A 15,762-nucleotide genomic window follows, 5' to 3' on the forward strand; every position below is an offset into this window, starting at 1 on the left:
CGCGTGTGCGCGTGCGTGTGCGCGTGGGGGCGCGGCGCGCGCAGCGGCGGAGGGCGGGAGAGAGGGAGGGGGGCGGCGGCAGGCCCAGCCCCCGGTCGCAGCGCCCGGGGCGGCTCCTCCGCGAGCCTGGCACCGCGGCGCTCCCGCCACCGCCACCGCCACCGCCACCGCCACCGCCGCGCGCTGGCGTGACTCCCGGCCCGCGCCGCGCCCTCCCGCGTCTGCAGCCGGCTCGGCTTCCTGCCCGCCCAGACGCTGCTTCTCCCGGTCTCCCGGTGTCGGCTCCGCGGAGGGAGAGGAGATGAGTGCGGCGGCGCCGGCGCCCGAGCGGGGTTGGAAGAGCGAGAAAGTGGACGAGGCTCAGGCCCTGGCGCGGAGTTGCGCTGCCCGCAGACCCGACTTCCAGCCGTGCGACGGGCTCTCCATCTGTGCCACGCACAGCCATGGCAAGTGCTTCAAGCTGCACTGGTGCTGTCACCTAGGATGGTGTCACTGTAAGTCGTGCCGCGTCTCCCCGCCTTCTGCCGCGGTCCCGGGGCGCCCGCGGAGCCGTCTGGGGTCGCGGCTGGAACTCTGCGGCCGCGGGGCCTCCGGGCTGGGCCAGGGCTGCTCGACCGCCGGCGGGAGCTGCCCTCGCGCCGCCGGACGGCTCGGGTTGGCGCTGCCTTGGCAACGAGATGAAATCCCACGGGGAGCCTTAGCCACTTCTACAGAAGGGGATCTCCCCGTCCCGGGAAAACTGGGATCTATGATTTTTTTTTTTCTTTTTTTAACCGAGACGGCAGTGTGTTGAGAAATGGTAGACAGCCGTCAGAGTTGACGACAACCAGAGGGGAAGCCTTTCCTTCAGGGCTGGTAGTTACAGATGCTCCTCTTTCTGTCTCACTTTTGTCTTTCTGGGCTGCTATTTAAAGGAAAGAGTCCCTGGAAATCGAATCGTGGCCCATTTATTGTATCCAGAGTGAGAAAGCGCTCAAGTGTGAGGGACTGCTTCTAAGAAGTTAATATTAACAGTTTGGAAGGGTGAACTCCTTACATACCCAGCTGCAGCATAGAGACCCGATATATAAGACTGTTTTAAAATTACAAAATAAAATCAATGAAAGTAAGCTTAAATAATCTTAAACCAATTTATGAAAGCCAGAACTAAACGGTCTGGGCCTTTTCTCTATGTTTATCCTGCCTATGGTTTTTAAAATGGATTAAATTTAAGTAGCCATTTAATGAGAATACTACAATTTGATCAGTTCATGCTATTTGGCCTGCTATATCTGATGAATAATTTCTTTTTAGACATATATTCTAAACTTAGTTGCCACATAAACACTCCAAAACCCTCTATTATAAGGTTATTTAGAACAAATTCTCGAAGTGATCTTAAGTTAAAATTTTTTCCTTGTTGGTTAGGAAAAAATGGCTACCAACAAGAGATGCAGTACGTAATAAATCCTTATTTACATTAATTGAACATAGTGGAATATTTTAAGTTGAATTTATGATTTAAAGGATAGAGAATTTTTAAGTTGAATTTATGATTTAAAGGATAGAGAATTTTTACATTTTCTTTTCAAATACAAGGCACGTGGAACAGTATTGATTTTTTGTATTCCTTGTGCTGATGGGTCAGTTTCTTCCTATATCTCATTATTCCTGTTGAGCTCAGATTCATTCCCAATTATAAGGCGTCACTTCAGTAGGGGACAGAGTACAAAGTTGGAAGTGGCAACTGCAGGAAACCTGAGATGCTGAAGTAGACAGTGGGGTGAATCTGGTGAGAGTCCATTTCCTGAGGAAGTGTGGAATCATAGTGTAGAATGTGAGGAACATTAAAGATGGTCCAGTTCACTGCCTATCTTATTTCAGCATCTCCCTTCTAAGTACACCATTACTGATGGGAGCCTTGCAGTCTTCTCGGGCAGCTTCTTCCTTCATTAGACGGCTTTGATAATACTCTTCCTTATGTGGAGCTGAAATCGATTACTTTCTAATTTCTTTGCATTGGTCCTGTTCCAGCCTCATGAAATCTTATAGAACAATCTAATCCTTTTTTAGATCATGGCTGTTTCAACTCTTCAGATATACGTATGAATTTCTCATGGACATAGACTATCTTCTGTCTGTATCCCCAGCCACTGTCACAATGTCTGGCCTGAAATAGGTTTGGAATTTATGTTTGTTGAATGACTGAATGAAGGTAGCCATCATTTTCCTTTCAAGACATTGTTTTATTCTATTTATAAATCTCTATTCCCTTCTGCCTTTCCTTTTATGGAATAATGTCCAGGCTCCTAAGCATTCTGGTTGTTCTATTCTGAACTTGTGCCAATATGGTTATGATCCTTTGAAGACTGTGGGCCCTGGAAGGGTACATAATATCCCATTTGTAGTCTGATCAGTCCAGAGTTGAGCAGGACTGCTGTCACCCATGTTTGAGATGCTACTACTGCTGCAGCCAGCGTCACATGAGCTTTTCTGATATCTGCATCATAGTGAGCTTGCTGCTGTCAGATTGAACTAAACTTGCAGTCAACTAAAGCCACAAAGCCCTTTTGTTTGTTTGTTTGTTTTACATATGTGGCAATTAAGTCACAGCGCTTGCCCGTCTCACAGTTATAGATGTAGTTTTGGACACAGGTACTGATCGATCCCTTAGATGTTTTTCCCTATTAAATTTCATTTTATTAGAATTAGCCCAATTTTCTGGTTTATCATTGTGTTTTTAGATCCTGGCTCTTTCATAATATATATTGTGAGTCTTCTGGTTTCATGTTAACTGCATATTGGGTACCAACAGTAGTATAGTAACCTTCTGCGTCTTCAGTCAAGTTATTGATAAAATTGTTGAACAGGAGGCTACAGATGGAGTCCTGAAGCTTGCCGGTAGATCGGCCCTTCAGGTTGATAGCAGGCCGTTAATGGGCACTTGTTGTTATGGTCGTTCATACAATTACCTAGCCACCTAATTGTACTGTTATCCATCTTATACTTATCTTATCCATATAGGTATAATGAGAACCGGGTCCAATACCTTGTTGAAATCCTACCGACACACTACTTTTACTGCTTTTTATGTATGATCTATCTATAAACACGCTCTTAAAAAAAGAAAGGAAATTAGTCTGGTATAACTCCAGTTGGTTCCACAAATGCTTACCACTTTCTTTTCTAAGTGATTAGAAGCTGTTTTTAAAATCTGAATTTAGAAAAAGATTGCTGTCAAGTATACTGGATTATTGTTGGCGATGCTTTCTGTTTTTTTAAAAAATCAGATCTACATGTATTTGCTCTTTTCTAGTCTTTGGCAGCTCTCTGGGTCTCCAGGCATCCTATGCTGGCAGCGATTCAGTGATCACATTCAGGAGGAGCTTCATTTCATTTAGAGCAGCAAGGTGCTGTGTTATAGTCTCCTCACGTATACTGGGCATCAATTGTATCTACCCTTTTTTAGCCGAAATATAATTTTTCTTGAAAAGAAGCAGAGTTAACGTATTTGAGAAGTCCTGCTTTCTTTTTGGCGTTCATGAACATTACAGCGTCAGTCCTAAGCAGAATTCCTTTAATTCTGTTGAATGTTTACTGAGCACCTTCTCTTTATGAGATATTATTATGGAAATTAGGAATACAAATATGAGTACAGCTGGATCATGCCCTTTAAGCCGAGGATAAGGGTATGATTCGTGCTGTGTTTATTTTTGTATTCTCTTAAAATCACAAGTGATATGGGTGAGAAAACTATCTGCTTGTTCACCAAATCAGAAAATGCTAGGACGAGAGGACTATCTTGATGCTACCAGAACAGGCAAAGGAAGCTTTATATTCAGCTTTTATTCAGCTTTATATGGTTGATGTTAAACTTGTGAAATTCATAACCTTATAAAATAGAAAGGCTAAAAATACATACATGTTCATAAAAGACATATAGAACATATATATTCATAGATGCAGTGATTGATGTATTATTAAAGGAAATAATTAGTGTATTGGGTAATGACAGATATTGAGGACTGTGTCTGGGAGGGAAACTATAATATGTTCTGTTGGTGTCACTGTCAAAAGATAGATTATGGGGCTGAATAAACTATGGCCCTGAATCTGTAACTTTATTTTTTTCCCAGTAAGGAGTGATATTGGGTTGAATTAATAAGTAAAGGATTCCAAGAGGAGTTTTGAGAGAGAAAAAGACATGGCTTGGCTAGTGAAGAGGGATAGGAAAGAATAAATCGTATGAAGATATTGTAAAGCAGATTTTTGTGGCTGGAGTAGACAAAGTATTTAGAAGGAATAAGAAATTAGATTGTTGAGATGTGAGGGAGGTATGAACAGGAAAGGTGGGGAAGTGTGGAGTTTTGAGTTGGTAGAGATCTTGGCATCACAGTGATAACATGGGAGTAGAGGAATGAAGCCAGCAAGGGAGATTATTTTGGTATTATTATAAAAAATAGATTGAAATTCTTGCAGCAATATCCATATAATAGAAGTTGGAATAGATTAGATTTGGAGGGAGAGGAAGAGGAAGGTTATAAAGGATAACTTCTAGACTTCTGCATTGTGCAACTTGGATGGGTGGTGGTGCCATTCATTCACTAACAGCAACAAAATATCGGAGAAGAACTAGGTTTAGTTGATCATGGATTGTGAATCCAGGAAGACCATGAATCCAGTTTGGGATCTATTGAGTTTAAGCTGCCTTGTCGTTGCATGGTGATGTCAGTAGGCAGTTGGATATAGGGATCTAGAACTCAGAGGAGAGGTCTGCACCAGACACCTAATATGGAAGTCATTTACTTATTTATAGATTGCGGTTGTGGTGCTGATGAAGCATGAGATCTCCAAGGGGAGAGACCATAGTATGAGAAATGAAGAAAACCCTTAGGCTTTCCCTTTAGAACAATGACGTTTAGAGTCTGGGTATAGGAGGATGAGCTGGCAGTGGAGTCTAAGAAGAGATGGACAGATAAGAAAAGTCTGGAAATAATGGTATTGCAGAGCCAAGGGAAATGAGTGTTTTAAGAACGAGTACAAAGATGAAATCAGTTTTCAGCAGGCTATTTCTTAGATATTGGTGGAATATACAAGTAGTGGTTTTCTTTATTGCTAAAGAAGAGGGTGAAAGGTTTAATCCTGCAACAGTAACTTCAGGCATGTACTTAATTGCAGTATTAGTCAAAGCTGTTTGAGACAGTGAACTGTTCAAGGTAGAAAGAGAATAGAATGCCAGGAGCTGAGAATTAGGACACAGAGATAATAAGTAATATTTATTGAGTGATTACTTTGTGCCAGAGTAAGCTTATTATGCTAGCACTTAATAGCCAATTATGTCGTTATGTCCATTTTACAGTTGAGGAAAAGGGCTTAGAGAAGTAACTTTCCCATGGGCACATGCTAGTAAGGAATAGAGCCTGGATTTGGATCCAGGTCTGTCTGATTCTAGGACCTGGAATCTTAACCACCCTAGGTACTATAGAGTAATTTAAAATTAATGAGCAAAATCAACGGAGATTTTTTGGCTCTGTTAAAGCCAGTGATGGGGAAAGTTTTAAAGAAATGGTTGGCAAATTGTATCAACTGCAATAGTGAAATACAGAAGAAGGAGAACTGTAAAGAGGTCACTGGATGTGGTGGAGAATGAAATCCAAGTTAAGGGTTAAGGAAGCAAAAGTGATGAGAAGGTGACAGGGTGGGTGGGAATGGGGGAGTGTACGTGGTATGCGGTAGGTGCCACCAGCAGAACTCAGAGCTGACTTAATAAAATCACAAACAGATGAGCTCCGTTTTTCTGCAGAAGACATCTTAAAAGATGTCTTTTTCAGGTTGAAAGCAGGAAGAGTGGCACTTGATGTAATCTAATAGATGATATTAACATATCTAAAGAAAGGCTGTCACAGCAGAAGGTGGATGGGCAGCATGGAAATATAGAAAATTGGGAGTTGGAAAGGCAGAATTTGGAAGTGTTTTTTTCAGGACTGTTCAGAGAAGGTGGTACACTGCCTAGAGGCTGAAATGCCTGGTCCCTAATACTGGACTATCCCAGCAAACATTTGGTTATAGTTTGGCTTCCTATTGATAGATTTCCCATAGGGAGAGAAGGAGCTGATTAGAGAATTTAACTGTCAGGACCTTAGGGCAAATAGACTTCTCTCCGTTAGTATATTAACATTGTGATTTCTGTGGTATTTTATTTGTTCTGTTTTCCTGCTTCTGTGCAACTCTGGGACGGAATCAAGTTCTGACTTCCCCAGGGTAATGCCAGCTGGTTTTCCTAAGGGACATCTCAGTCATATCAATAACAGTAGCTACTGAAAATATATTCAAGAAGTTTGACTGTGAGAAAAAAAAAAAAAAATGGAGTGGTAGTGTGGGTGGAGTCGTCAACTGAAGATTTTTCTAAGAATGAGGGTTCTTACCATGACTGGTAGTTGAAGGGACAGGATAGAGATGTTAAGAGGACAAGTGTGGGGTCAAGTTCTGAGTGAGTTTCCTCCAAGCTGTTCAGAGAGAGAGAAAGCTGGTGGGTGCTTTTCCGTCTGAGTGGTGCTTCCATCGTGGACATACGTCATCTTCAGCAGTAACAGATAACACACTGATGCTTCTATGCAGGCACAGTTGTAGTCTTCTGCATGTGTCAGCTCATTTAAACCTCACAGCAACCTTATGCAGTAGGTACTGTTGTTATCCTCCTGTTTTAGATTCGGAGACTTGCCGCAGGTGACACATAGGAGCTCTGGCCCCATATGATAAATGTACATCAGAGTCTTACAGACCAATGGCTACAGGGCTCTGGGTTTCTTGGTTCCTCACAAGGTACAATGAGGATGATTTCAGGTGTTTAAAATTCTTTTTGGAACAAATAGGAATTAAGTAAATAAGTAAAATGAGAATGGTTTCTGATTTTAAGAGAAGGGCAATTATATGCAATATGAATGTTTTTGCAGTGGTTGCAAACTCTTTAGAATCGTGCTTTTAAAAAACATTTAATAATGTGTTTGTGTTATATGAAGCTTCAGTCATGTCATAGCCTCAACTGATCCCTAACTGGTGCAAGCCCTTTTTTTGGTTAGATTTGTATACCTGCCATTAATTATTACTGGCTTCCGACCCTGTTGAACTTGGGGATTTGAACCAGATAGCTTTTGAGGGCCTTTCTGTGATAATTTCCTACATTATAAACCCCTGACTTGGTTTGTTTGTTCTCTCATATTGTGGAATCTCATTAATTACAGCAAAGAATATTTTCAGAGAAATTGTGTTATTAATTCCAGACAAATATAGGAACACACGTTTAACAACCAAAAGTTGTTTAGTAGAAGACTTGCTTTCTTGAAAAATAAGAAAAGATGTATACACAGAATGTGAAAGGCAGAGGGTAGTCCTGGAAAGGACAAGGCCGTGGAGTCAGACACACCTGGGTTTGAATCCTGGTTCTTCCCTTTATTGGCAATGTGACTTTGGACAGGTTACTCAATTTCTCTCAGCTTCAGTGTGCTCTTCTGAAAAATAGGAATAAAAATCCTGCTTCAAAGTGTTGTTGTGAAGATGAAATGACACAAGCAAAGCCCTCAGTGCAGGTATTCAATGAAGGGTGGCATCAGCCCCTCCTCAAACAAGCAAGCAGACAGTGGAAATACTGGATGCTGTAGTCATCCTGTGTTGGGCTCTGGGGTTGGACTTTGTGTTTGAATCCTGGCTGGGCCCACTCACTAGTTATGTGGTTTGGGAGAAGTTACTTAACCTCTCTTTCAGTTTCCTCACTTTCAATATGGGAATAATAATAGTACCAGCGTCGTAGTGTGATGATTGTCAAAAGTCCCCAACTCCAACTGCTTCCCCCTTCCACAAATGTCCTGGTTAATCTGGAATTCACTTTGTGACCATTTGTTCAGTTAAACATTCAGAAACCACAAAGATGGTAAAAATATACATTTTGAATATTACATTTAGAAATTGTTGAGTTTTTTATTGCCCACCTTTGTTGGAAGGTCTATTTTGTAATAGTTACTCTGTGATAAATATCTACTTTTTATCATGAAATGTTATGTTGTGCTCCAACTCCTGCTCCCCTACTCCATGCTGTTTTCCACCATTGTTAAGCAACGGATAGTTCTGGTTAATCAGATATACCAGTTAATAGAGAGCTATCATATATATCAAATATGGGTCAACAGGTTTCAAAGGATCACAAGATTACAAAACTTACATCATGTTCAAGTGGAACTGAGCATAGTTAACTTTAATGATTTAGAAGTCTTGTCAGGCTCCTGTGGTAATACTTGGCCATCATTTGGAATACTGATTTTGTATAGAAAAATGACAAAAGTGCTAGGTAATAGAGCTGCTAGAATGCTGGACAAAGTAGACTTAATTTTGTTCTTTGCAAGTTACTTTACTCAAATTCACAGAATTTTTGTTTTGTGTTTCTCCTGTTCTTATTGTTGGTTCTTGAATTTTCTGATATTGAACAGTATTCTGTAAGCACACTGCCAAAAACTGTAATATACAGAGTGCCAACAATGTATAATAAATCCCTCCAGCTCTGTCTGCACAATGCCCCAAAACAGTCTATTCAGGACGAATTCTTGAACTTCCTACTGCTTATTTGTCCATTTAAAACTGGATGTTTTGGTGTAATATAGATGTATTTCTTCCTGTGTATCTCATTTTAACAAACCTTTGGTGAAATAAAAACACTAAGAGTAGGTAATAATTTGGTATTTCCTGGAAAATTCTGTTAGGCTCATTTGCTTTATTATCTCTTGCTGTCTACACACACAGGCACATGCACTTACTCTTGCACACGTGTACACACACACACTTACTTTTTCCTAAACATTTAAAAGTAAGTTATAGACATCATGACACTTCACACCTAAATGTTTCAGCACGCCTTTCTTAAGAATGAGGACATTTTCCTGTATAATGACGATACTAATCACTCCTAAGATAATTTACACTGATTCAGTAATACCATGTAATAAAAAGTTTCCTTAGTTGTCAAAAAATGACTTTTATTGCTGCCAATCAAGACAAATACATCACTTTTCATTATGATATCACTTTAGTCTCCTTTAATCATTCTGGAGTAATCACACTTTTTTGAGGATGACCTTGAAATTTTTGAAGAGTCCAGGTTAACCGTCTATAGAATGTCTCATATTTTAAAATTGCCTAATTGTTTCATAATGATTAGATTTAGGTTAAACGTCTTTGTTGAGTTATACATAGGTGATATTGTATCCTTCTTGTAGCATCCCATGAGGAGACGTGTAATGTCAGGTTGTTCCACTATTGCTAATGCTAGGTGATAACTGCCAAATCTGTCCATTATAAAGATGCCCTTTCCCCTTTGTTATTTTACTTTGTTTAAATTATTTTTTGTTTTTAACAGGTAATCTGTGGGGTGATACTTTGACACTGAGTGAATATCCTGTTCCCGACAAAGTTTAACCCAGTGATTTTAGTATTGACTGAAGATTCTTGCATGAATCGCTTATTACATTGGTGGTTGCAAAATAGTGATTTTCTAATTGTCATTCCTTCTACCATTTGCTGGCATTCTTATTTAAAAATGAGGTTTCTCTTCTCTACCTGCATCCCTTCTTTTTTAGGTATTACTGTAGACAACTTGATTATTTTTTTGAACATGTTATAATTAAGTATCATAATTCTTTTTGATGCTCAAATTGTCTTAAATTTGGCTAGTGAGAGCCCCTTTGGGCTGGCTCCTGTGTCCTTTTGACATGTTCCTGTCATTTTTTGAGCACTTCCCTGCTCTCTGGAACAACATGTTCCAGGCTTACCTAGTAATTTCTGAACCCTAGACCAGAAATCAGCTCTTTTTCCAAGGAGCCCAGGTTCCTTTTAGTGAAGAATGGTATGGAAACTATTATCTGGGCTTTCAGTGTGCTTATTTCTACTGAGATGTTACTGCATTTAGGCCCTTTCAGTGGACAGATTTAGGAAATTTGTATGTGCATGCGTGTGTGAGTGTGTGTGTGTGTGTGTCCATCACCTTTCCCCATTCTATATTTGTACCTCCCTTCTCTGTGGGTAAAAACCTTGGTTTCCAGTGCATCATAAAGTGTACTCATTTTCCATTCCTCAACTACACACAAGATAGTTTGGGAATTATTACGTAAGTACCACTGCCAACAACAAACTGATGAATAAGGTTCAAGATTCTTTGCATGTTTTGGTCTGTAGACTATATCTTAGAAAGGATATATAGTCAGAGCACTGTGTCAAAAGTTTCTTGAATTATTTTTTTTCTGTATAGTTATTATCAGTTAGGTTCATTTATTTCTGATTCTGATCAATTTCAGGTTTACTTTTTTCATCCTTTTTAAATTAAACTTTTTATTTTGAGGTAATCTGTAGATTTACATGCAGTTGTGAGAATTAATACAGAGATCTCATGTATGCTTTGTCCAATTTCCCAGTAGGAGTATCATGCAAAACTGTAGTACAATTTCACAACCAGGAAGTTGACATTGATACAGTCAAAATAAAGAACATTTCTGTCATTGCAAGGATACCTCATGGTGCCCTTTTATAGCCACACTCAGTTTCCTTCCTGCCTCAACTCCTCATTAATCTCTGGCAATCACTAATCTGTTTTCCATTTCTATAATTTTGTCACTTCCAGAATGTTACATAAATGGAATCATACAGTATGTAAGATTGTTTGGGATTGGCTTTTTTCACTCAGCATAACTCTCTGGAGATTCATCGAGGTTGTTGAGTGTATCAATAGTTTGTTTCTTTTTATTGCTGAGTAGTATTCCGTGGTATACATGTACCACAGTTTAACTATTTACCCATTGAAGGACATCTGGGTTTTTTCAGTTATTACAAATAAACCTGCCATAAACATTTGTGTATGGTTTTTGTGTGAACAAAAGTTTTCATTTCTCTGGGATAAATGCCCAGGGGTGCAGTTGACGGGTAGTGTACTAGTTGCATATTTAATTTTTTAAGAAACCACTAAACTGTTTTCCATAGGTACTGTACCATTTTACATTCCCACCAGCAGTGTATGAGCGATCCGGTTTCTTCACCATATTCTTGGCAGCGTTTGGTGGTGGTGTATTTTTATTTTAGCCACTCTGATAGGTGTGTACTGCTAAATCATTTTAATTTTAATTTGCATTTACCTAATGGCTACCATTCATGTGCTTATTTGCCATTTATATATTCTCTTTGGTGAAATGTCTTTTATCTTTTTTTTTTAAGACTTTATTTTTTTAGAGCAGTTTTAGGTTTTCAACAAAATTGAGAGGAAGGTACAGAGATTTCCCATGTATTTTACCCCCACACATAAATAGCCTCCCCTATTATCAACATCATTCACCAGAATGGTACATTTTTTTTTAGCAAGGATGAACCAACATTGACATATTGTAATCATTTAAAGTCTGTAGTTTACCTTAGGGTTCACTCTTGGTATTGTACATTCTATGGATTTGGACAAATGTATAATGACATATATCCATCATTATAATATCATACAGATTATTTTCACTGCCTTAAAAATCCTCTGTGCTCTGCCGATTCCTCTCCCCTCCACACCACCCCTGGAAACTGCTGATCTTTTTAAAGTCTTCATAGTTGTGCTGTTTCTAGAATGTCATATAACTGGAATGTAGCCTTTTTAGATTGCTTCTTTCACTTACTAATGTGCATTTAAGGTTCCTTCATGTCTTTTCATGGCTTGATGCCTCATTTCTTTGTAGTGCCAAATAATATTGCATTATGTGGATGTATCACAGTTTTTTTTTTTTTTTGTGAGGAAGATTGGCCCTGAGCTAACATCTGCCAATCCTCCTCTTTTTGCTGAGGAAGACTGGCCCTGGGCTAACATCCATGCCCATCTTCCTCCATTGTATATGGGACGCCGCCACAGCATGGCTTGACAAGTGCGCGCCCGGGATCCGAACCCGTGAACCCCGGGCCCCTGAAGTGGAGTGTGCGCGCTTAACTGCTTGTGCCACCGGGCCGGCCCGCACAGTTTTTATTTTATTTTTTTTATTGAGGTATAATTGACGTTGAACATTAAATTAGTTTCAGATGTACAACATAATTATTTGATATTTGTATATGTTGTGAAATGATTACCACAATGTCTAGGTAACATCCATCACCACACAGTTACAATGTTTTGTGTGTGTGTGATGCGAACTTCTATGATTTACTCTGGCAACTTTGAATACAGTAGTCCACCCTTATCTGTGGGGGATACATTCCAAAACTCCAGTAGATGCCTGAAACCCCGGATAGTACTGAAACCTATATATACTATGTTTTTTCCTATGCATGCATGCCTATGATAAAGTTTAATTTATAAATTAGGCACAGCAAGAGATTAACAACAATAATACAATAATTATAACAGTATACTGTAATAAAAGTTACTGTAAATCTTAGCAACCTCAGCATATGATTTATTTTTCTGTCCTTATTAAGGTGAGAACTTACACCCTTTCACTTAAAGGAAGCACTTTCTGGCTTCTCTTTGGCATATCCGAATTGCCAGCATCACTACTCTTGTGCTTTGGCGCCATTATCAAGTAAAATAAGGGATACTTGAAGACAAGCACTGTAACACCACGACAGTCGATCTGATAACTGAGATTGCTACTAAGTGACTATAGGGTGGGTAGCTTTATAGCGTGGATATGCTGGACAAAGGGATGATTCATGTCCTGGGTGGGATGGAGTGGGACATCATGAGATTTCATCATGCTACTCAGGACACTGTGCAATTTAAAACTTATGAATTGTTTATTTCTGAAATTTTCCATTTAATATTTTCAGACCGTGGGTGACCTCAGCTAACTGAAACCTTGGGAAATGAAACCACAGATAAGGGGGGGCTACTGTGTAGAATACAGTATTATTAATTATAGTAACCATGCTGTACATTATATCCCCAGGACTTATTTTAATTGGAAATTTGTACCTTTTGATCACCTTCACTCATTTCTCTCATCTCCCACCCCCTACCTCTGGCAACCACCAGTCTATTCTCTGTGATTAAGGATAAACCAGCACATTTTGATATGTAAGTAAAATCTTAAGAAATTAAAAAAAAAAAACAGGAGCCGCCCTGTGGCTTAGTGGTTAAGTTCGGTGTGCTCCGCTTCGGCAGCCCAGGTTAGTACCAAGGGGTGTGTATGTTTAGTTTTGTGAGAAACTGCCAAACTGCATTTTGCATTCCCACCATCAGTGTGTGAGAGTTCCTGTTGCTCCACATCCTCGCCAGCGTTTGGGCTTGTCACTGTTCCAGGTTTTGGCCATTGTCATAGGTGTGTAGGGGTAGCTTGTTGTTTTAATTTGCTTTTCCCTGATGGCATGTGGTGTGGAGCATCTTTTCATGTGCTTATTTGCCATCTGTATGTCTGCTTTGATGAGGTGTCTGTTAAGGTCTTTGGCCCAGTTTTTAATTGAGTTGTCTGTCTTCTTATCTACTGAGTTTTAAGAGTTCTTTGTATATTTTGGATAACAGTCTTTTGTCAAGCGTGTCTTTTTCAAATATTTTCTCCCAGTCTGTGACTTGTCTTCTGATTCTCTTGATGTTTTCTTTCACAGAGCATAAGTTTTAAATTTTGATGTAGTTCAGCTTCTTAGTTATTTCTTTCATGGTTCGTGTCTTTGGTGTTGTATCTAAAAAGGCATCGCCATACCCAAGATCATCTGGGTTTTCTCCTATGATATCTTCTAAGAGTTCTGTAGTTTTGCATTTTACACGTAGGTCTATGATCCATTTTGAGTTAATTTTTGTGAAGAGTGTAAGGTCTGGGTCTAGATTTATATTTTTGCACGTGGATGTCCAGTTGTTCCAGTACCATCTGTTGAAGAGACTTCTTTTATTGTTTTCTAATTTTTTTTTTTTTTTTTTTACTGTTGAGTGTTTTTTTTTACTGTTGGGGTTTTTTGTTTGTTTGTTTTGTTTTTTACTGTTGAGCTTAGAGAATTCTTTATATCTCCTGGGTACCAGCCCTTTGTCCTTTGTCGGAAGAGTATGCAAATACTTGCTTCCAGTTCTGTAGATTGTCTTTTCATCCTCTTACAGAGTCTTTTGCAGATCAAAATTTTGATGAAGTCAGATTTATCAATTTTTCCTTTTTATGGATGGTGCTTTTGGTGCTTTTAAGAACTCTTTGCCTAACTTGAGGTCCTGAAGATTTTCTCCTATTGTTTTCTTAAAAGTGTTTTTGTTTTAAGTTTTACATTTAAGTCCATGATCCACTTTGAGTTAATTTTTGTATAAGGTGTCCAGTTTAGATTAAGGTTCGTTTTTTTTTTTTATTGCCTATGGATGTCCAAGTTGCTTCAGCACTGTTTGTTGAAAAGGCTATCATTTCTCCATTGAACTGCTTTTGTACCTTTGCCAAAAACCATATTGTATTGGTTTGTTTCTAGATTTTTTATTCTGTTCCACTGATCTGTGTGTCTATCCCTCTGCCAGTATCACATAACACTGATTACTATAGCTTATTATATAATACATCTCTAAATTGGGTAGACTGATTCTTCCCACTTTATTCTTCTTTTTCAAAATTGTTTTAGCGGTTCTGGTTACTTCGCCTCTCCATATGAATTGTAGAATAATCTTGTCTATATCTATAAAAATCTTGCTAGAGTTTTGATGGGAAGTATGGTAAACCTGTATATCAATTTTGGGAGAATTGAAATCTTTACTCTGTGGAATCTTTACTATATGTTGAACATGGTGTAGCTCTCCATTTATTTAGATCTTTGATTTCTTTCATCATCATTGTCTAGTGTTTACCATATAAGTCCTGTACATGTTTGTTACACATAAGTACAGTCATGCATCACTTAATGATGGAGATACGTTCTGAGAAATGCATCATTAGGCGATCTCGTCATTGTGCAAACATCATAGAGTGTACTTACACAAACCTAGATGGTATAGCCTACTGCACACTTTGGATATGTGGTACTAAATCGTATATGTGGTCCATCATTGACCGAGATGTCATTATGTGGTACATGACTGTACTTATATCTTTTTGATTGCAAATGCATTGAGTTTTTAATCTTGGTGTCCTTGTGCATGTTGCTGGTATATAGAAATACAGTTGATTTTCATATGTTTATCTTGCATCCTGCAACTGTGCTGAACTAACTTATTAGTTCTAAGAGTTTTTTAAAAAATATTTTCCTTGGGATTTTCTACATAGAAGATCATTTCATCTGCATGTGGGGACAGTTTTGTTTTTTTTGCTTCCAATCCATGTGCCTTTCCCCTCCTTTTCTTGCTTTATTGCACTGGCTGGAACTTCCAGAACTATGTTTAATAAGAGTGGTGAAAGTATCTGTGCCTTGTTCCCTCCTCCTTAGGAGGAAAGCGTTAATTCTTTGATCTTTAATTATAATCTTAGTAGTAGGTTTTTTGTGGATGCTTTTTTTCAAGTTGAGGAAATTCCTCTCTGTTTCTATTTTTTGAAAGTTTTTTTTAATTATGAATGAGTATTAAATTTAATTGATATGATCATGTGATTTTTCCTCATTAGCTAGTTAATATGGTGGATTATATTGATTGATTTTCAAATACTGAACCAGACTTCCATCCCTGGAATAAACCCCACTTGGTTATGGTGTATAATTATTTTTGTATATTGCTGAGTTCTTTTTGCTAATAGTTTTCTAAGGGTTTTTATGTCTATATTTATGAGGGATGTTGGTCTATAGTTTCCTTTCTTGTACTGCTTTTGTCTGGCTTTGGCATCAGGTTAATACCAG

The 15,762-nt window shown here is 38.9% G+C and overlaps 1 protein-coding gene across 1 annotated transcript in view; it reads left to right on the top strand.

Annotated features, from left to right (window-relative positions):
- Positions 1-214: 214 nt before the first annotated feature.
- C15H3orf70 (chromosome 15 C3orf70 homolog) overlaps positions 215-15,762 on the top strand; it is an 86,684-nt gene continuing 71,136 nt past the window's right edge. The window contains exon 1 of the mRNA XM_058556180.1: positions 215-494. Coding sequence (XP_058412163.1) covers positions 302-494 — 193 coding nt within the window. The 5' untranslated portion in view covers positions 215-301. The remainder of the gene's footprint in view (positions 495-15,762) is intronic.

This window comes from Diceros bicornis, chromosome 15, assembly GCF_020826845.1.
Source record: "Diceros bicornis minor isolate mBicDic1 chromosome 15, mDicBic1.mat.cur, whole genome shotgun sequence".
NCBI lineage: Eukaryota > Metazoa > Chordata > Mammalia > Perissodactyla > Rhinocerotidae > Diceros > Diceros bicornis.